This window comes from Epinephelus fuscoguttatus, linkage group LG9 (assembly GCF_011397635.1).
Source record: "Epinephelus fuscoguttatus linkage group LG9, E.fuscoguttatus.final_Chr_v1".
In the NCBI taxonomy this organism is placed as follows: domain Eukaryota; kingdom Metazoa; phylum Chordata; class Actinopteri; order Perciformes; family Serranidae; genus Epinephelus; species Epinephelus fuscoguttatus.
Window position 1 is genome coordinate 17833449 of NC_064760.1, and position 21451 is coordinate 17854899.

The following is a 21451-nucleotide window of genomic DNA, read 5'->3' on the forward strand; positions in this document are numbered from 1 at the left end:
AGGTAGCACAGACAGCCTGTGTCACATTGGGATTTAAGGAGGTACACTATTTACTGGAGTTCGTGTTAACAACACTACACAACTAAACAGGTGGATTTTACCTGATAGCCCAAACGTGCAGCACGTTGCAGCAAAGTCTCCCCGGCATTTTTATTCACAATAAGCCGTCGAACCTCCGGAGGAACGGGCCTTTTGGGAGGAGACTCTGAGCCTCTGTTTCTCCCTGATGAGCCTTTTTTATTGGATGGAGATGATGGCAAACTTTTTGGAGTGGGCGGAGGGCTTTCTGTTCTTTTAACATCAGCACGGTCATCATCCAGGGCGAGAGAGGCAGCACGCTTGCCCAAGCTGCTGCGTTTGGTCTTAATCTAAAATACAGATTTATTGATCAGAGCTCTGTGTGAAATAGAATCTCTTGTAATGCACCACCAAGTTAAGGCGATGGGCTCCACTCTTCAAGGACCTGTGCAGCATAAAACCAGCTGCCATCATAGAGGTGACAAACATAGCATTGATCTAGCCACAGGGGGGCACTGTAAGCTAATATATTCATGGCACATTGTAGTTTATTCCTACCAGCACTGTATGGTTTGAAATGTACTGTGATGCCAACAAGCAGCCTCAGTAGGAGTCCTACCTTCTGCTCATCGTTGTCACTTAGGTGTTTGCTTTTGAACTTCCTCTTCCCTGAAGGCTTGTCATTGCACTGTGGAGACACCTCGCTCTCCTGGTAGCGGACCGACCCTGAGCGAGTGAACGAGGGTCTCCGTGGGGGAGGTTCTGGACTGCAGGCGACAGGGCTCGGACACTGATCTGCCTGTGGATCTGTAATGACAAATTGGATTGGAGGTTTATGTGGAGTGGCACCAAACAGATGAACACAGTGAAAAATCCACAAACAATCTCCATATATTTCAAATCACCCATCTCATCTTTGATGTACCGATGCCATTAAGGAGCAGCTTCATGCTCTTGCTCATCTGCCAAGTCCAACACAGAGCATGGAATATTTTAGGTGCTGTTTTGTGCCGACATCAGACAGCATGGTGCTTCCTGAACCAATGGCCCTTGGCTTAGCCATCTTATCTGCTGAAACAGGGTAACTGCTGTCTATGAGCTCCTCTGCTCTGCTTTTTGCAATCTTGTATTCAGGTTCGCTGTGAATTCTCCACATATATATACACCTTATGATGCGCGTCTTATCCACATCAACAGGTACCTGATGTAGCTTCCCTGATGTGAACATAACACACTGTCAGCAACTCGAGAATATTAACTGCAAAACATGCTGTCTTCATAATCTTTGGTGTTTGTCAGATGTTAAATGTATCTCATACTTTGTATTTGTCTGTTATCACAGACTACATGTGAGGACTGGGCAACATATTAACATTATATCAATATCATGATATGAGACTAGATTTTGGATATCGTAATGTTGTAAAGTGTTGTCTTTTCCTGGTTTTAAAGGCTGCATTACAGTTAAGTGATGTAATTTTCTGAGCATACCTGTTCTATTATTTGTCTTTACCCACTTAGTAATTATATTCACATTACAGATGATTATTTATCAAAAGTCTCAATGTGTAAATAAATTGTGATATTTGATTTTCTCCTTATTGCCCAGCTCTACTACAGCTAGAGCCACTGCTTTAAGGTATACTATGCAGGATTATTGGTCACTGTTTGTAAACAGTCACGCTAAATTTGCACTTTTTCGGTGCTCTGTCTCTTGGATGTCTGTTGCTTACGGTCTGGCAGCTGGTCGCTACATTTTAATAAAGCCCCGACCTCGCCAGAGCGCTGTGGTGGCACATGCCCATAAACACCCCAACACAAAAAAATAAGAGAATACAGAGGTCAGAGTTTCTGCAGATAAATACACTGCCACACACTTCTAGTGGGTCATAAGTGATAAGGACGCGTGATTAGTCGTCTAAACGATTTAACGGCTGCCCCCTCACTAGTCGGCACCAGAACTATTAGTCGGTTAAACCTATTAGTGTTTTATTCATGTACAAGGCCACTTAACTGTCATGCAGCCACCCACCACTAGTGGGGGCTACAGAGCGTCAGACGGTTTGAGATGGTAACAGAGCTCATCATGGCAATGACCTATGCTTGCACTTTACTTCTTGCTTCAGGAAGTTAATGGAATATGTCCCTTTAAAGTACAAGAATGTATATAAAAAATTATAGTATCTTTATAGGAGTAGCCCAAAGTTACTCAGTTTGAGACCTAATCCAAAATTCGGCCAACAAAAACAAAACAAGTGATGCCTCTTGCGTCTAATACACAAGCTTAGGGAAGCACCAGGAACATCTCAGTTACTTCCATAATCCAGCCTGTGTGCTGCAGTCGGCTATGGGGGATGGACGGGATGTTTGCTGATGGATTTTTTTTGGAGTGGAAGATGAAGTTATTGGTGGACAAAACTTCAAACAACAGACTTTTTGGCTTGTTGCCAGGGGTTGGCAAGTTAACGACTACTGGGACTGTGTGTCCACAAAAAGTACAACTGCAGGGTACCGGAAGTGTTGTTTTATTTTTCTTTGGACTCACATAAGTAGGCAGGGTTGGGGCAAAAAAAATGGGGATAATCACTGCGCCCAAGTCTTATAATAGTCAGGAAATCCCTGCTATCTGTCCTGGTATCATTGAATAAACATGCATGTAAACACAACGGGCAAAACAGAGGTCAAGAAAATGATCAAGGTCATGTCCATTAAAGTGACATGACCTTGATAATAAGTAATGATAAAGAGGATTTACTTCTGTCTGAGTCTCTACATTGTTACATTGTACATTTTTTGGAAAATCCTGCATAGTCTTTAAATGGGTCATTTTGTTATTTCTGGTTTTGTGAAAACCTGCTGAAATCAGGCAGATGGACCAAATCGATTAAATCATGAAGTGATGCTGCTGCTGCTATGGACAGACATTTCTACAGAGAAACTGTGCACGAATGTTCAGAAATCATTGTCGCAGACTAAAGCAGGGCTGTAACTATTTTCAATACAGATTCGTTCAACAGATATCTTTTTTAAGAATGAATAATCACTTGTCATCTATGAAATGTCAGAAATAATGACAAATGCCCATCACTAGCCAAATGTTTTGTCAATTTGTCTTGTCAGGAGCCAAAAAAGAATTCATGTATAATGGTGTCAAAACAAAACAGGCTCATATGTGAAACTGTTTACCAACTAATGTAAAGGACTAAACTAATATTTAACTATTAAAAGCAGAAACTAAAAAAATAATCATGATTATTATTTATCTGCAGGTTATCGTCACCATCGATGATCTGGTCAGTAAAAGGCAAAAAAGGTGATGTCTTCAAATGTCTTATTTTGTCTGAACAACAGTCGAATCTCCCAAAGATAATCAGTTTTTACTTGATTTAATCAGTCATCAGAATAATCTATGATTGATTTTCTGTCAATTGATTCATCGTTGCAGCTCTGAACAAAATTTTCTGTCAATCAGTGACTCAACCAACTTTCCATTTTAGCTCTGGATTGTATAAAACCAAGCAAACACTGGTCGGACGGTGACATCATATCCCTGGGTAGAAGTGTTCCCGGTCAGACGCCAGAAACTGCAATGTGGTTATGAGGCCTACGGCCAGATGGTGACGTTGTTTCCACGTCCAGTAATAGTCCCTCTCAGACCCTGAGAAATACTGAATATTGCAAATGCATTTATCCTTATGTTTTGTTTTAATACAGTTTGTTTGATTGGTTGTAAAATGGTTGTGATTAGTCATCCACACCACCTCCAAAGACTAGTACTGCTTGACGTTAATTTTTTAGATATAAAAAAACAACATATTTATGCCATTTTTTTTTTTTTGTATGTAAACTATATTCCTGTCTCATTGTTTTGAACCTTTTGTAAGAGCCAGAAGTCTTCAAGTCAGAAGTCTTTGAATCATAAAGCAGATATAGGTGCTATATAAATATTGTGAAAGAACCAAAAGCTCAATCCACAGAGAAATGCACACAGTCTGCATTCAGAAACCTTTGTCTTTAAATGAGCCGCCAGGGCTTCCGTTAAGTTGTGATGTCACAACTATTCTATATAAAGGCAAAAAGTGCCGTTATAGTCGTTTCCTGGTGGCAATGATGGTGTAGAGATGCGAAGAGCATGGATATGAAAGACCTGGAAATGCTAACCAATTAGAGGAGACTAGGCTTTCTTGGGAGGAGGGCTTAAAGAGACAGGCGCTAACACCGAGCATTTCAGACAGAGGGTGAATACAGGTATATTCAGGCTGACGTTATGAGGATAACTAAGGTTTTTTTTTTTTTTTTAACATTAAAGCATGTAAACATGTTCTTGTAGGAACCTAAAATACAAGACTGCACGTGGGAGAAGTTTTGCTTCTGGGCTTTCTGCCAAAAAGTCAGGTGAAGAGCAACCAAGAAGAATGAAGAGCGGCAAAGTCTGTGTAGGAAGTCGTGGTGGATGGATGGGTCAAGAACAGGACTTTCACCCAAGAGATCGGGGTCTGTGTCCCATGTGAATTAACGTTGGATTATTATTTGTTTGGCACAAGTTTTATTTTGGAACAAGTTTTGAGCCACAACTGGACATTAGATGTTCAAACAACGATTATTCAACGTCTCAGTGTTTGCTGGGAACACTAAGAAGCTGCTACACTGAAATTTTGAGAGATTCATACTATAACTTTGTAAACTGTTTTTATATCTCTGTAACTAACAGCTGCACTTGTGATTAAAAACTGGGCTGGAAACAGTTAATTGAAAACTTTACTGATCTCAGGAGAGAAACTGTGTACCTGCTGGGACTCCGCTGTCCTGTCTCAGGGAGTCAGATTCCTCGAGGTGCTCTCCGTCTTCCAGCTTGTCTTTCTCAGTGATGTATTCCCCTGTCTGGTACTTTTTGCTACGACACCGCCGGCGTTTCTTAGAAGCAGGCGTGTCACCGTCTGCACTGGCTGCTTTGCCCTTGCCCTGAGTCCCTCGCACTGGCAGGGGGTTTGAGCGAGGCCTTCCTCTCGGACGGCGGGCGGGTTGAGTGGGAGTCAGAGGGGGCGATGGGGATACTGGTGGAGGAGGCATTTGTGGGGGTGGAGGGGAAGGCGTTGCAAAGCCCCAGAGATCAAGTCGAGCATCGTCAGCTCGCCGTCGACCTCTTCTCAGTCTTGGGAAGGAGTTCCCTGTAACGTCGGTCTCCTTACTGGATATAGCAGAGCGGCTGAGAGACATGGGAGTCTCTACACTCTGGGCACTGCTGCTGCTATCTGTAACTAATTAAATCACATTTGATTGTTATACTCACACAAGCTTCTATGCATAGACGTATGACTGAGACATCAAAAAAACGCCATCCAGACAATGTGTGTGACATTTTCTATCTACCTAACACACAAACTACCATGCTACGGAGGCTGACTGCAAGCTATTTATCTCCAGAACTAAAGCTGTGAGAGAGTAATCTACCTGTAAGCTCAATAAAATGCTACATGTCTGACACGACTAAAAGCATCATTAAATCTGTGATGGATGTCAGAAATGTGTCCACGCTGTGAGAACTTTTCAGGGCTGTAAATGTCATGGAATTATAAGAAGCAAAGATGTTACCTGATTTGTTGCGGGTTGGTTGCTCAACTTTGTTGGGACTGATCTTGTCCCTCTGAGTCGGCTCTTTACTCGGTGGAGAAAGTTTCCCCACTGATAGGCTCTGCTCCAGTGCAGGTGCACATTGTTTCTTCTGCTGAAATACACAGGGGACAGAGTGAGCATGCTGTATCGGATGCTATTGATCACAACGCTTTCATAGTGACGGAGAGACTCACAATGAGCCCTTGGAAGTTAAATTATCAGTCATAGATTCATATTATGAAAGTGAGCTCTGTATCGCTACTGAGTTGTTAAAAACTTGATGAGATTGAGCTGACTGCTACTTAAAGTACTTTCTTAAAATTCAAACAAAGGAAGGTAATAAGAAAAGAACAAAGATATTTTAGACAGTACAAAGGACACAGATAATTTACCTTCTTTTGGCAGGACACTTTGGTCGGAGTGTTTTCTGTGTCTTGCTTTTTCTTTCCTGCAGCCTTCTTTGATGTGTCCGGCGGTGACTTCTCCTTTGCTGGCTTCTTAGGACTGGTTTTCTTTTGCTTGACGACAGCAGCTTTTGCTTTGGTTGGCGACTCCTCTTTGGTTCCGTTTGTCTTCTTCTCAAACTTGTCGCCTCCCGCCGCACACTGGCCTGTAAGAATAGACGCGACCATGCCTTCCAGTTTTTCACTGGCAGGACTGTCTGATGCCCCACTTTCTTTCTTTAACGTCTCCCCCTCCAACACCTGGGCTAGTTTGCTCTCCATCCTGTTCCCATTTGTTGATGCATTGCTCCCAAAGAGGTGAGACTGGCCGGCAGGCTTTGAGGAGCCTTGCTTGGCTTGTAGTCCCATGTGTTCCCCCTGGCTGGTGTTTAACTCGGTATTATTCTCCAAAGGCTCAGTGGTGTTCGCCTTCTCGTGCCTCTTTGTAGCTTGAGTTGAATCCCCTTGAGGTGGTGCACTGGGCCATTTTTCCACTGGCCAGTATGGTGGGTATTCAAAAACAGATGTATGTTTGGATTGGGTGTCTTGGCCCCCGGTGAGTTGGGTCAGAACATCAGGTTTTCTTGATGCAACAGGTGAAGTTTGAGTATTCCCCTCGCCTGTGGTTGCTATTGTTTCGAGGGCTTGTTGCTTCACGATGGACGCGAGGTTAGACAGGGGAGACTTCATTCTCTCCCACTTATCCTCCTCAGGTTTGGACGGGCTGTGATGGGCACTCTGAAACTTAGATCCCTCTGCAGCTGTCGTGCCCTTCGTCTTTGGAGATCCTTGCGTGATTTTCCGCTGAACAGATGACGCTTGGTGCGAAGGATGAGACGGCTGTTGCCAAGCTGGACTGACAACAGTGGTGGAGTATGGCACCGCTGTTTTGCCAGCTCCAGGTTTCGGATGAGTCTGTGCACTGGCAGAGCTTGACAGGGCAGTCGTTAGGGTTCCTTTAGAGGGACAGTTCTTAGTTATGGCTGTGCTGGTGTTTTTAACATGCTTGACGCCGTGAGCATGTTGGTTGCCCTTCATCAGACAGGATGGCTTCTTTCCTCCTGAGGCCAGATGCTCTCCTTGGTCAATTATAGATATAAACTCCTGCTTTGCAAAACTCTGAAATTCATCTGCAAAAGTCCCTTTTCCGTCTTTTCCTCGTAGTGTGGAGGCCAGTATGGGGCTAGCCACGCCGACATAAGTTCCAGGGATGTTTTTTATGGAGTCTTGTGACGATCCCTTGCCCCAGGCTGGCTTGGGTTCAAGGACCTGGTGATTCTGAGGCCTGCTTATTTGCTTTTGATGGGATCCATTTCTGTGAGTGTTAGGTAAGATAGGGTATTGCACAGCTGAGCTAAAAGTAGTAGAATGAGTCCTCTTTGAGTTCAGAAAATCTCTCTGATTTGACTCATTATTATAAGGCTCAATCATCGTAACCGGAGGGTCATTTATGCATTTTGGACGTTTTGATTTAGCAGATAAATCAAGAGGAACATCTCTTGGTTCAACAGAGCAGGCTGTGTGGTCCTCTGAAGCAGAGGGAGGTGTCGTTTTAATAGACCCCATGGTTGTCTTGTCTATGCTGTTGCTTTTCTCCACATGGTTCAGCAGTCTGCTCTGAGAGGTGATGCTGGCCAGTGCAGAGCCACAGCAAATGGCAGCAGTCGGAGACAGCGTGTAGCGGGTGGGTGCTGCAGGAGTTAATGACGGGTGCTGCAATGGTAGGGCAATAGCTGGTGAGGCTACCACTGAGGCTAAAGATTTATGCTCTCCCATAGATTTGGCGCTCTTATTAGATGAATGGTTAGATTTAAGTTTCGATGATGACGTGCCAGCTTTTTTCTCCGCAGCTGGAGTGCGGCCAACAGAGAATGGATAGGGATAGGTCCGCATGAGAGGTGTCCCTCCGACACCTGAGCTTTGAGGCTGAATTTCTTTTTGAAACTGACTGGCTGTGGCTTCTCTCAATGCCGCAATCTGACCCAATGCTGGTGGAAGAGTGATTTTACAAAGTGGAGAGGGAAAATTAGTGGGAGGAAGGAAGGCAACAGGCTGGACTGGTTTATACATGGCAGAGCACTGAAAGCCAGGTGGAACACTTTGCACAGATTGTGTTTGCGGGTGTGATTTCTTACTGGACGTCACATTGCTGTGACAGGGGCTGAGTGAGTCCTCCCGGCTGACTTTTACACCACTAGACCACTGGGGAGCGGGGAAGACCCCCGCGCCATCAGCTTTGAGTTTGGGGGCCTCTGCCCTTTTGTCTGCTCTCTTCTCTGAGCCGGTGAGGGCTGAGCCAGATGTCGGTGCATTGTTGGGCTGCTGAGGTGAAGAAAGCTCAGGGCTGTGGTTGTAATTGCTAGTGTCCAGGCAGGCTTTTGCCGTCTTACAGTCTGTTGTTGGAGTGGTCTTGTTTTGCTGACTGAGGGTAACATCTCCTCTAAACTCAGGGGGTAGCGTCTGGGGGGGATTTCCCACCATACTAGCAGACGCTTTATTTGGAGCACTGATCTCTCTGCTCACCGTGCCTCCATCCCCTACATTCATTAGTGTAGGATCCACCTGAGTAATAAGAGGAAATCATGAGGCCAGTGTTAATTAGATAAGAGAAAACAATGCCTTAATCTAGTAATAATGGGGGAAAAAAACAATTACCTGCATAGGTGTTTCTTTAACACAACATGCCTCAGGGCTAGCTGAGTCAGTCAGGTGAGAGTTTTCCTTGAAATACAGTGATGCGCTGCAGAACACAAGAAAAATAACACTGTTGGTGCTGTTTTCTTTTCAATCACAGAAAATACTTTCATTCAATCCTTTATGAAGGAATAAGACCTCCTCTATGCAACAGTGAATGATTCAGAGTAACCAGCATTGGGCAATTGAAAAGTTCCTTTCTCTGAGACGGGCTCAGAGGCCAGATATGTTACAATTTCCTCAGAGCACAGAGACAATTCAAGGCAGCACAGAGGAGTGTGGTAAAATAAAGAATGTATTTATTCTGTTGTCGTTGTGTTTGGTTTTATTTGTTTGCACGCAGCGAATGCTAATAATTTGTCAGTGTGGATCGATCTGGGGAGTGAATTATCTTGCCTAAAAATAGGATATTCACTGAGTGAAATGAGACCCAATGCATCAGTTGCAGTTGAAACACGGACAGATTATGAGCCAATGGGCCCCTGGCAGAGACACATAAAAGACCATCATTCCCAAATACCACATCGCCACCTTCACATTGTTCAGACATTTTGCTGTGCTTTGCAGGTTAAACTGAACTCTAAGGTTCTGTTGCTGGTTGAAACTATTTTTTTTCAGAATGGAGATGAAGACAAGGTGTCTAAAATCATCTTCAAACCGTCCTGCAACAACAGATGAACACCGACACTCACTCTCGAGACATATGCTAAATACTATATACGATAAAAGATTAGGGGTGGGGACCGAAATCTGTTACACGACCACTACCTATCGGACCAAATCACAGCACAGACTTCGGTGCCTCATATTGATGCCAGATTGTGTGCGTAGCAAGTGTGCGATTTTGAGAGTGTGTGTGTGACAGTGATGTGTGACAGTGAGGCTGCAGCAACTGAAGCAGAGAGTATGAAGTTAAACGTAGCTGTGAAATGGGTGCATAGTTTAGGCTATTTGTCAGTGAATATATGCAACAGCTTCTCAAGACCTGGGCCAAGTTCCCTGTCTTGTTTTCCACCTGCTGATGACTGAAGTGAAAGGAGTTAGCCCAAAATGAACAGGTGAAGTTAGCCTCAAACTGGAACCTGATGACGATCACTTAAGGTGACTGTTAAGGTGGACGATCTCAGCCGCTCCTAAACTGATAATGGAGTCTCTCCTGAGTTAGGGAGACAGTTATTGATCATAGCTCAAAATTGATTTGGCTTTTATTTGTACAGTAACTGTTACTGAGTATTAAATTATCATATTGTTAAGGTTTTCTTTATTCATATTTATTTTGTATTTTTATAAAAGTTATTATATTGTTTAATTTTGGGTTCAAATTTGCCTAGCAATCAAAAAGGCATTTTTTAACATTGTTTTGTGCTTTATTTTTTAGGTATCAGTTCAGGCACCATTTGGGCGACAGTATTGTTTTAGAAGTATTGTTTTAGCACCAGCATGGGACAAGAACAAAAGGAAACTTGGCCCTACACAAGATATGTTATAGGAAATCTGTTCTGCAGGTTTCCTTTCTTCAGTCAGGGATATTCTGTTGTCAAACATATTTAAATTTCTCACTGTTTTAAATATGTCTTCCTCTAGCTCAAGTGTATACAATGCAGCTGTTTTGAGTAAAAATACAGTAAAATTAAATACCACATTAGACTCAGAATCTCAGGATCAGGATAAAAAAGGGAATTTCCCCAGTTCTGTGTGATATTATAACAGTAAAAAAAAACAGAGAGCCTTGCTTATACCCTATGACCCCTCAGGCCCTTGGTAGGCCCGTTCAGTAATCCATCCATGAGGCAATCAGCTGTGACTGCTCAAATGAGCTTTTATCAGTGAGCAGCAGCCTCTAACTGTGTGCTGATGGAGTCATGCACAACGGGTGAGAAGTGGACAACTCCAAGTGTGCAAAAGTTTTGTTTCTTATCTATCGCTGGACAGTTAATTATTTATCATTGCCATAAAACAGCCCACCTTGGATGGATGCAGTTTTAATGTGGGGGGTCATGCAGGGTGATCTAAAATTAGACATGAAATTCCACCCATTGCTTCTCCATTGAAAACTCACACAACAGCATACATACCTTTCTGCACAAAAACAACGCCAGCCATACACCTGATTATAAATAATAATAAGCAAACAGTTCATCTATCCCGATGTCACATGAAAACAAACATTTGAAATACTCTCATACACACCGGCGACGCACGCCATAACAGCCCCTGGTATGTAGGTAGAGGTGAGCGCAGGCGAGCGCATCTGCAAGTAAATGAGACGACTACAAAAAGGGAATAGGCACAAATCTATGTCAAAGCTTTGGGGGAATGGGAAAATGTTTCACCCAGGAGTCAGTGAAACATAACGAATTTGATGCACATAATGACTGACACACCAATCTCTGCTGGAATCTGCGAGCACGGACTGAAAGGGATCCAGCGATGCAGATACCGCTCAGTGCAAGGAGGGTCTGCATTCATTACCGTACAACAGTTGCTTACAGCTAGTTTGTCTTTGTGCTGCGATCGTGCGCGGTCTACTCCGCCACAACATTTGCATTCATCAGCTCCGATGTAGGCCACTAAATGTATGCAGCAGTCCGGTAACACACGCCGAGGGCAACACCGCTCAGACAAAACAAAGTCGAGCCTGACATTACCTTTGAGACAGAAACACCAAATGATCCTGTTGTAGCCCCCACTACACTTCACTGTCCGGGCACAACAGACACACGTCCCAATGTCATATGTTAAAAAAAAAGTGCACAATGCATGCTGTGGCATTAGGGGTACTCTGAAAACAATCTGCTCTCCTGTGTTGTAAATATCAACACGGAAAAACTCTGGAGAGCTCCGGGTCGCTCTCTGTCGCTGGAGATGGCGAGCAGTCACCATAATGACAGAGAATGGCAACTGGCTCTCAGGTGATCCGTGCACAAACTGCACGCGCGCCCTGCCTTCCTCCACAAACAGCCCATAGATTGAAATGTCTCGAGATGAAGGGCAGATGTTTGAGGGATATTATATCAAGTGACAGGAGAGACATCGAGTGTGGCTGCGTCGGAGGAGCATAATGTGGCAGTGTGTCACATCTCCGCCTGATAAGGTAAGTCAACATCAATGCAAAGCCACACGGGAAACACAAGGGGAGAGAGAAACAAACACAAAACTCCTCATCATCCCGTTTCATCAGCCGCGCGAGCACCCCGACAAAGTAACACTGTCTGCGTGTTTTGCAAACAAATAATCAATTTCACGCGCTGATAACACACACACACACACACACACACACACACACACACACACACACACACACACGCAAATAAGGAAAAGACAAAGTAGCCAGCTGGACAACTAACACAAGGGTGGTGACACAACTTATTGTGCTGCTGGAGTGGGAAACAAAAAAGGGGTCAAACAATATATTTAACTCCGCTGACCACCACCTCCAACACCACCTCCACCACAGCGGGTATGTTTCCAGCTCCCTGCGCAGCGGAGTCTCCGCGAAGCCCTCGCACTACTCCCGGTGCTTTACATGTTGAGGCAGGCTACTGTTATTTATCCCCGGCCGACCTAACGTGAAGTGCTCCAGTCTCTTCTATCGGCCCTCTTTGGTGGACAGGCTGAACCACTTCGGCGTTGAAAGGCATTCACCGAGCCCCCCGACCCACCGAGCCTCTCCTCTCCTCTCCTCTCCTCTCCGTCCCCCCCTCCAAGACTCCTCTCTGTCTCTCCCTCTGCCCAAATATTGAATAATTCCCGAGCTAATCAGCAGCCGAGATAAAAGATGTCTAATGACACAAACAGTTACCAACCCGCTCGTCCAGATGGCATGTGAACGACGCGCAGGCACGACTCGGATACGGCCGTGTCCAGCCTTCCTCCACCGTCCGCGGCTGCTCACTAATCTCGACGGTTTTCGGTCCTAAAAGTCCGGAGGGGGGGTGGGGGGGTGGGAGGGAGAGAGGAGGAGGAGGGGAGGAGGGGAGGGGAGGGGGGGTCGCCAAGACAGTCCGTTCCGTATCTCCAGTCTGGTGGGAGAGAGGAGAGAGAGGGAGAGGGGCAGAAGGGTGCACGGTGACAGCATGGGAGATGTAGTGCTCGGCTATCCACGCCCAGGATTAGACGCTGGAGAGGCTGGGAGGGGTGAGGACTGCAGGTACCGGCATGCAACGCGAGCCTCAGCCGCTCAAGGGGAATGGGGGGGGATCGCAACCAAAGAGTGTAACGGTGCGCTAAACTGAAGGGGCTTATCGGGGTAACCAAGTAATAAACTGTGTTTCTGGGAACCGACAGGAAGCTCCGAGTGATACTGTGAGCGCGTGTTTGGCGTTTCACTCGCGGTCAGGTCAATTAACAGAGTCACAGCAGCGGGTGATGGTTGCTAAACGGAATTGCCAAAATACATATAAAAAAAAGAAGAGAGAGAGTGGGAGAGGTTTGGGTCTGTTGCAGGGGAATTAACACGAGGAAGCAAGACTCCGGGTGCTGCAGGCTCTCCAGTTGCATGCTGTAAGCTGCAGACTGATGCAGCCTGGAGAAGATGGGGGAGACACTAAAACCTCTTCTGATCATTTCTGAGTATGGATTTCAAAAACCATAACTATGTGAGACTTGTGAGCTTTCAATAAGTTTGGGTCACTTGTGTTGATGTCAAAGTTGTTGTGTAAAAAGCCCTGGACACACAAAACATTTGCTCATGGGCTGAGGGCAGGCTCACTTGTGTCTTCCTTTTACTTTGACTGGGTTATGTGATACGAGCTGTGTGATGATTTACAGCCCAAAAATGCCAATATTATGATGCTCATCTGTGCGTCGCCTCCAAATCCTCACTGTCCTTCACGATTAATGCTAAAAAACATAATTAATCCAATATAACTCGTGCAGTGTGATGACAACTTTACTCCCGTTTTCATGTTGCACACTCTCCCCTCCCTCATTATGACTGACAATAACATGGGCCGACTACATCCCAGCTGTGCTGAGCCCAACTTAACCGCATGATTCCTCATGATTCCCTCGGTTTTGTCCAGGCCTGGTTTCGATGGTGTGAAGACATTTTGTCGACGAGACCACTCATAATCACTGGTCATGATTAATGACAAAAAACAGTGCCACTCGTTCTGTGGTTCAGTTCGCTGTCATTCACATCTTGCAGTGCAGTGTGTCAAAATCACATTTCCTGTTATCACCAGGTCAGGTTTTAACTGTATTCATGCACACAGTTTTCTGCACAGAGAGGAGGGCTTCGGCCGGGGTCAGAGCAACACTGACATTTGGATCAGAATTATTTTTTAGTTGTTAGTTCTTCACCAGAGTTTACAACAAAAATCAGGACAAGCTGTGCCGGTTCACCGAGACAATAGCCTTTAACATGGACTGAAATACTCCCAACATGCTCCACACAGCAGCTGAAGACAGACAGGCGGTGTTATAAATACAAGCCACTGGCAACCAGGAGGATGAAACCACTCTAAAGGTAATATGATGTGCAAAGGAACCTCACCTGGAGCTAATATCATATTTATATCACTACATGATTTCTAATTGAATAAAATCTGCTTTTACTTAAAACTTTTTTCTATATTTTCACTTGAGGTCAGCATTTCCTTAATTGACTATAACTTAAGTGCTGGAAAACAAAGACAAAGGAGCTGAGAAGACTCACGTTGCAGCTCTGAGCTGAATGTCAACACATCTGCAACTTCCAGTTTTACAGAGGCGAGCAGACACAAGTTTGAAGCATGAAATCAGTCTGTCGAGGATCTGCACTTCAAGCCTTTCTGATTCCCCCTCAAAGATAAACAGCCACAGGATATTCTCAAAAGCCATAATCACATTTTGGCACAGTAGTTAAGCAGCACAGGTTACTCTGCTGTAATTAGGCCACTTGTCTTACCTGAATCCTGAAAGCAGTGTAGGCCTGCTGTTTACAAGGGTATCTGCTCCTTTAGGCCAACAACAAATTTCCTACTTTTCTCAACACTTGTGGTGGTGAGGAAATAACCGTGTGTACACACACACACACACACACACACACACACACACACACACACACACACACACATATACAGCGAGGCTGAGCCGGAGAGTTTGTTTAGCTGCTACCATGCACGATCTGTGTCGTTGCTGACCACGAAGGCGATGCAGGACACCGATCCCGTCCATCCGCCGAGAGCGGGCAGCCCTACGAGCTGAAACTATTTCGCTGCTCTCCTATCGCGGAGTGGATCGGTGTGTGTGAGAGCTTCTAACGTGCCCTTCGCCATTCGCTCAGTAATGGCTGCGTGCAGGCAGCCAAATCGTTGACAGATGGCCAAATGAAGTGAAATTGGGGAACCAAAAAACGCCGATCGGTAGAAAGGGGGACGCCGTGGTGAACCGTGTCGGCGCAAAGCAGGAGTATCACAAAGTCGGCAGCTGACACATCGCATTGTGTCTGAGCCGGGGTAACCCGGAGACCTCAACGACCGCGCAAGAGCTATCCCGGTAGTGACCGGCTGCTCGGGGCTTCACCAATTATAGACGAGTTTGGTTCGCAGGCTCCACATCGGATGTCTGAAGCTGTGGGGTTAAAAAAACTTGTTATGCATGCAATTATAAATCTCCCGAGCAGGGATGTGGTAGGCTATTCCGCACATGCACTATGACAACTGCGATAGCACAGATGAAGGCACGTTGTTTATTCCGAAGGCCTGATTTTTTTTGTGAAGAATGTCGTCTTTAAAGTGAACATACATGGTCATCTATCTGTGAGTCATATTGGAGATTATCGACCCTATTTAGGCCGCCATGGTTTACAGCAACGAGGATGTCCCGTCTAAGTTCGTGGTTCACCTGGTCAATATTGAATGTCGAGGCTGGGAAGGCGGCGGGGGGTGAAAGCTGAGTACAAAAATCAAGCGTATTATTCTTCCATCTTGGCATAAGTGATGAATTATTCCACAATAAACGAAGGCAGAGGATGGCAGCCGATCACAGAAACACTGAAGGGTGATGTTCTTGTTTGCCAGGTTAATGGATGGCCCGATGCGCCGTCCAGATGATGTTAAATATCTGTCTGAAATGGAAATGCATCACTTCATATATAGTTACTGTGTCGGCGTTTTGGACAGCCGACCGCATCCACACAGCCGATACGCATGGACAGCGGACTCAAGTGTGTCATCTCGATACACAACTTGGCTGTCCATAGGCTACATGTGACACGATCCTACATAATGCCGTGGGATAACAGCGAGACATCACCGCAACTACTGTGGCTCCTGCAAGACACCGACAACTAGAAAATACACATATCCAGGTCAAAGTTTGGCAGAGTTTTACTCGCCCTCAATAGCGTTGTGCAATGCCCCCTTTAATGCCCCCTGCTCGCCCGTAACGCCTTTGTTATTAGTAATCGCATGGTATTGCACCGTCTTACCTTGCGCTCCGAGCTGTCCACAGCCACAAAGCCTGCACACAGCGCAACAAGCTATTGTTGTCTACACACAGGCTTCCGTGCGGGGCCAGGGATGTGATTTTGAAGTAGAATGAATACAGTATGCAATTTTGGCTTGTCCTCGCGATCTTCCCTATATTGCCAGTTTTCGGTCTGCAGCAGCTGGAGATGAAAATCGCGCACCCTGGGTCCTAGCGCCGGGTAAAGCCCTACAGGTGAATAACACAGTGCTGCTCGGTGGGCTTCAATCTTTAATTGCAGGGGACTTCGCTGGAGTCAGATAAATAGTCCGTCTGTGGCAGAGTTTTTATCCCCGGAGACTCAACAAAAATGCGGACATTACATTTGGAGGACACTTGAGAAACAATGTCTTCACGTCCAACAGTGATCACACGTTACTTCAAAAATATACTGATGATCTCTTGTCACACTGAAAATTATTTACACAAAACACACTTCCAAACTATTCTGTAAAGTCCACTTTATCCACACAGGCTCTGATTTAATGTCAAATGGGGCCACATTTATTTAAAAAAGGATGTCATGAATGTTTCAAATCAAAGTCTCCAACAATCAGCAGGTACACTGTCTGCTTCATTAAAGCCAAACTTAGGCAACAGTTACATCAAGCCTTCAATATTTTATTACCGAGGCTAAATTACTGAATAGGCACGCCTGGCACAGATTCAGGGGGCCAACAAAGACAGAGCATCTGTCTGAGGTGACTCTTACATCTCTTGTAGTAAAGTCAAAGAGCACATTAGGGATGTCTTGATAATGTATTATTTTTTTCTTTCACCTGATGCTGCTCTGTGTCTTCCAGAATTATTTACCCATATAGGCCATAGGCGGATTATGACACAATGGGGCCCCTGGGCTTGGACATGTAGCCCCCCTCACCCCCCCTCCACACCATCCCCCAGGGCAGGTACAACATGCTGTTGTTTCTCCCCACTGAAAAAGGGCCCACACTGCACAGAGTGCTCAGCACATCTACGGTCCTGAAGACAAACTGAAGGGATACAGACACTCTTTTAAAATGTATCATGATGGTTTCTTTCTTGCAGTTTTTCTTTTTTAAAGACTATTAGCTCTCTGTTATTGACATGATGACTAAGCCCTTTAACAAGAAATGCAAAATTAATAATAGCGACTTCATGCATAGGCTCTGTCTTAGGGCCCCCCTGAGCCTTTGGGCCCCTGGGTCTGAGCTGGGCAGGCCCGTTTGGTAATACACCCATGCGTCCGACCTCACAATTGACCCTTCGCTAAATCCCGCCCCTGGATGCAGACTGGCTAATCATAATGTAGCATCAGGCCGGCTCAGACCAGGGTCCGACAATGACACAGCTGTGCTCCACTGACTCTAATGCAGTCGTTTTAGATTTCCTTCATTTTCAGGCTGGTTTTGTGGATTTGGAGCTAAATGTTGTGCCTGGGGCACGTCGTGTATTAATGATACTTGTTACCTGGAGAGGTTGGAAAAAGATATACATTCCTTCCCTGTTACAAAACCAAAATCTAACCCTGAAAAGTGTAGGGTTAGCTAGCTAGCTACTGAAGATATAGCCTACTGAATGTATACACATGCTGCTTTTGCTTTTTAATGATTATAACAGTGAAACAAAGAGTGACCCTACTGTACAGGAACCAGTGAAGGGAAGCAGGGAAACTTTGCTGATATTCAACCAGCTGTGTGTCATCGCATTGTGGGTAGATGAACGTTGTTTGACTTCCTGCCCGTACAGCGGCAGAGGTCTGGGTGCTGGCAGGGGCATGGGGGGAAGCCAAACACAGTTCATCTGCACACACTGTGATGCCACACAGCTGGTTCAATATCAGCAAAGTTTCCCTTTATATTCATTGTCTTGTGTGGCGATCAGCAGTGATGTGGTGGTTCACTTTTACACTGTGATCTGTAGCCTATAGTTCGGCTTTAGCTTCTAACTATCTTTGTCTTTTTAACCTGTTGTTGCTGCTGGGTCAGTTTGACATCCTGGATATATCCTTCAAACACAGACTGTAGACCCCTCTGTCTGCTTCTCTCTGCAATCACTGTTTCATTTTTCAAAAATGTGATAATATTTCTTCAGGGAGTGCAGTTAGTTACCATGTGGGCTCCATGCTTACTCCGAAAGCTTGTTGGACCATCACAAAGGGGCGGGGCTTAGCGAAAGGTCAATTTGATAACGAGCATTTCCAACTTGGGGTCAGTTGGTCTCAGGGGACCGAAAACCTATGCTTCTGGGGTAATGATGTAAAATCAATATTAAGGTACAACAATTGCATTAACAGTCATGCTGATATAAAATCTGGCTGGAAGTATCCTGAATTAAAGAGGGAAATGGCTAAATAAGATCGTGGGGTTTGCTGCCATTCTATTTTAAAATATCAACCACAACATCCTCAACACACACAGGCATACAAACTGCAGGGGCTACCTCTGGCTGCACCCCATGTAGTCTTAGTCCTTTGCAGCGGCCTGGGTTGAATTCCAGCCGAGGCCCTTCGCTGTGTGTCATCTCCCCTCTCTCTTTCCTGTCCATCTACGGCTGTCCTATCAATAAAGGCAAAAATGCCCTAAAAATAAACTATGAAAACTCCTGCTTCTGTCTGCTTGACAAATTCTCATCACAAATGATTCTTTTCCAGCAGTTTATGGTGAATATCTCTGCCCCTCTCTGCTTTAACTTGAAGCCCAGGATGACCTTTCTATCCTGAAAATTACACTTGCTGTGGCCTAAATTCTTTACTGTATCTCAAATCAGAGAAAACAGCATTTTCGATGACTAGTCTTCCAGATTGTCTTGCCAGCAATGTGAACATGGAAATGTTGAACATCCCAAAGTTTTACATTAGAAATGTACACTGTATAGATACCACAACTCTGATTCTATCGGACACAGGTGACATTAGACCTGCATTATAATAGGTCAAGCAGTTTACATGTGTATGATATCAATATATCTGCTAATATTAGCTCATTGCAGCTATATTGATATAGGTGTATATAGCATATCACCTGATAAAATAAAAGTACAGAAATGCCCAAAATATGTTTTAAACAGTGTCTATGTCCATCAGAGAGTAGCGACAAGTTTATTTGCACCTGTAAAAGTGTTATTTATGTTAACATTGGACAACTAATCATTATCAGATTTTTAAACTCTCATATATCAATATCAGTGTCAGCCTCCTGTGTCATTTGGGCTGTAGTTTTTATGATATTTTATGCAGTGTTGTGTATTTTGTATAATATCTTTGGAGAGGGGTGTTAGTGTGGATTTGCTGTGGCAGGAAGCTGGACAGGCATTAGACAGCCTCTCTTCATTTCCTGTTCTGAAGTGAAGGTGCATTTTTTTTCACTAACAGCAGCACTTGAGCGTTAACCAGCAAAATGTCACTGGCAAAGACACAAAATGAGCACAAGCTATGAGGGGGGTCTGTTGCTACAGACTGGAGTCAGGGGCTTTTAGGCGTTTGTGCCCAAGGGACAATTGTCTCACAATCACTTTATGTCGTATTGTTATTTTCTTTGTGTATCACAGATTGTAAAGATGTTTGAAGGGAGCTTGTTTATGTTAACCAAATCAGCAACAGCTATTGCTTGTTCTCTTGGCAACATGACACGGACGAACTAAACAAGATAAACTTGACGTTCCAAAAGTACAAATATAGAAATTGGACAAATCAGTGGTGCACAAACAAGACTGATAATCATCAGCGACATAGATGTGAACAAAGCTAGCAGAATCAAATTTTCTTGTGTTTCTTGGTTTAAGTCTTTTGCTGTAATTACATACAGACCTCTTAAAGATATACTGTACCTGGACATGACACTTGAGGTCAGGACATCCTGGGAACTTATTAGAGCCTTGTAAAAGTGGCTTAAGTCAGTGAACAAATCAGGGCTGCTGTTAGTGAGTTAAAGGCCCAGTTATGGGGTCATGACTTCACTGGTGGGATCTGAGAAATCAACAAGAAGGAAGCAGGCTGAGCTCAGGTAGGCTATGTCTCAGTGCAACAAGTTTATAACACAGTGGTCTCAGAAGCCTTTGCAAGCTCATCTGCGCTGTTAACGGGTGAGTCATGCTCCTCGTGCCTCAAGGGACATCACTGGAGAAGTACCTGAGATGTTCCCTAAAGATTCTGGGAAAGCAACACTGTCAGAGGCACCAGAGCAAACGACAGGCCTCTGCAGACAGCCACAGATACAGTATATTATTTAGGACAGTTTCCTCTGCCATAAATGGACATTGCTTTCATTAAAGTGGTGATCGACAATTAAGGAAAGTGCAAGACTGGATTTGGCAACCATCACAGTGGCTAACCTTGTATGGTCATTTAACCCTACATACAAAAACACATATACAGCATATATCCATTAAGCCACGCTGTTAGTTTTGATTTTGTGTCTAAGTTTTCAGATATCTGTTTCTGAGATTCCGGCTTTCATCCTAATACAATTTCATTTATGGAAATGCATCATGAAAAACCCAAAAGTAGTGTGTCTTTCCAGAAACAATACCCTGGTTACTCTGGATGATCTACAGACCGCACTGTGACCAAGTTTCATTGGAAATACTGTACTTTCTACAGAAGAAACGGACCATGTGGAAACTGTTGACAGTGAGGTCTGTGGATTATCCTGAGTAACTGGGGCACTGCAGCTGAGTTTTCCAAACATAATTTTCAAACTTTTTCAGCAGCACAAATAAAACTGTATTCACTTTTGCTATACTAAAGGCGGGTTCAGAGGTTTCAGAGGCTGGTATCTGAAAACACAGACGCATAAAACTGAAATTACCTGCATGGCAAGACATCATTAGGATTAACTGATGACTTTGGGTGTAGCTCCAGTGATCTGAACAGGTGTTATGAAGTAGAAAGAAATGTGATCTATTCAGGAAGTAGATATCACTGATAGAAATGGCGTGTGTTGACCGAGATAGTCTCTGCAGACCAGCCTCTCTGCAGGGTCTACAGCTTTATTGGAATCACAAGTATGTGTAAAAAGAGGGCCATCATGACGGCCATGAGCGTGTCACAGCAAATGGTGTACCCTGTTAAACTGAGAACACGCTGCACAGTTAAGTCTCACTGTAACACTAATGTAGTCCCACTGACAGATTTTCAACATTGTAGAGGGTCTGCACCAAACAAGGCCGGCTACCACTCACAGCTGGGAACATTTTATCTGAAATTAGGAGTAAAAATTTTTCACCTCCTGATTAAAGCTCAGATTATTACA

General features: G+C 44.5%; 1 protein-coding gene across 6 annotated transcripts in view; it reads right to left on the bottom strand.

Moving 5' to 3' along the window:
• bcorl1 (BCL6 corepressor-like 1) overlaps positions 1-21451 on the bottom strand; it is a 46658-nt gene that overhangs the window by 14638 nt on the left and 10569 nt on the right. The window contains exons 1-7 of one of the 6 annotated variants that reach the window (XM_049586734.1): positions 16183-16345; positions 8730-8814; positions 6024-8636; positions 5611-5743; positions 4806-5276; positions 638-825; positions 102-368 (exon numbers count right to left, since the gene is read on the bottom strand). In XM_049586734.1, the coding sequence (XP_049442691.1) occupies positions 102-368; positions 638-825; positions 4806-5276; positions 5611-5743; positions 6024-8636; positions 8730-8735 (3678 nt within the window). In that variant the 5' untranslated portion in view covers positions 8736-8814; positions 16183-16345. Of the gene's footprint in view, positions 1-101; positions 369-637; positions 826-4805; positions 5277-5610; positions 5744-6023; positions 8637-8729; positions 8815-10958; positions 10992-12574; positions 12702-14427; positions 14539-16182; positions 16346-21451 lie in introns of those variants that run through there. The other 5 variants (XM_049586737.1, XM_049586738.1, XM_049586731.1 and 2 more) reach the window with 5 other exon arrangements.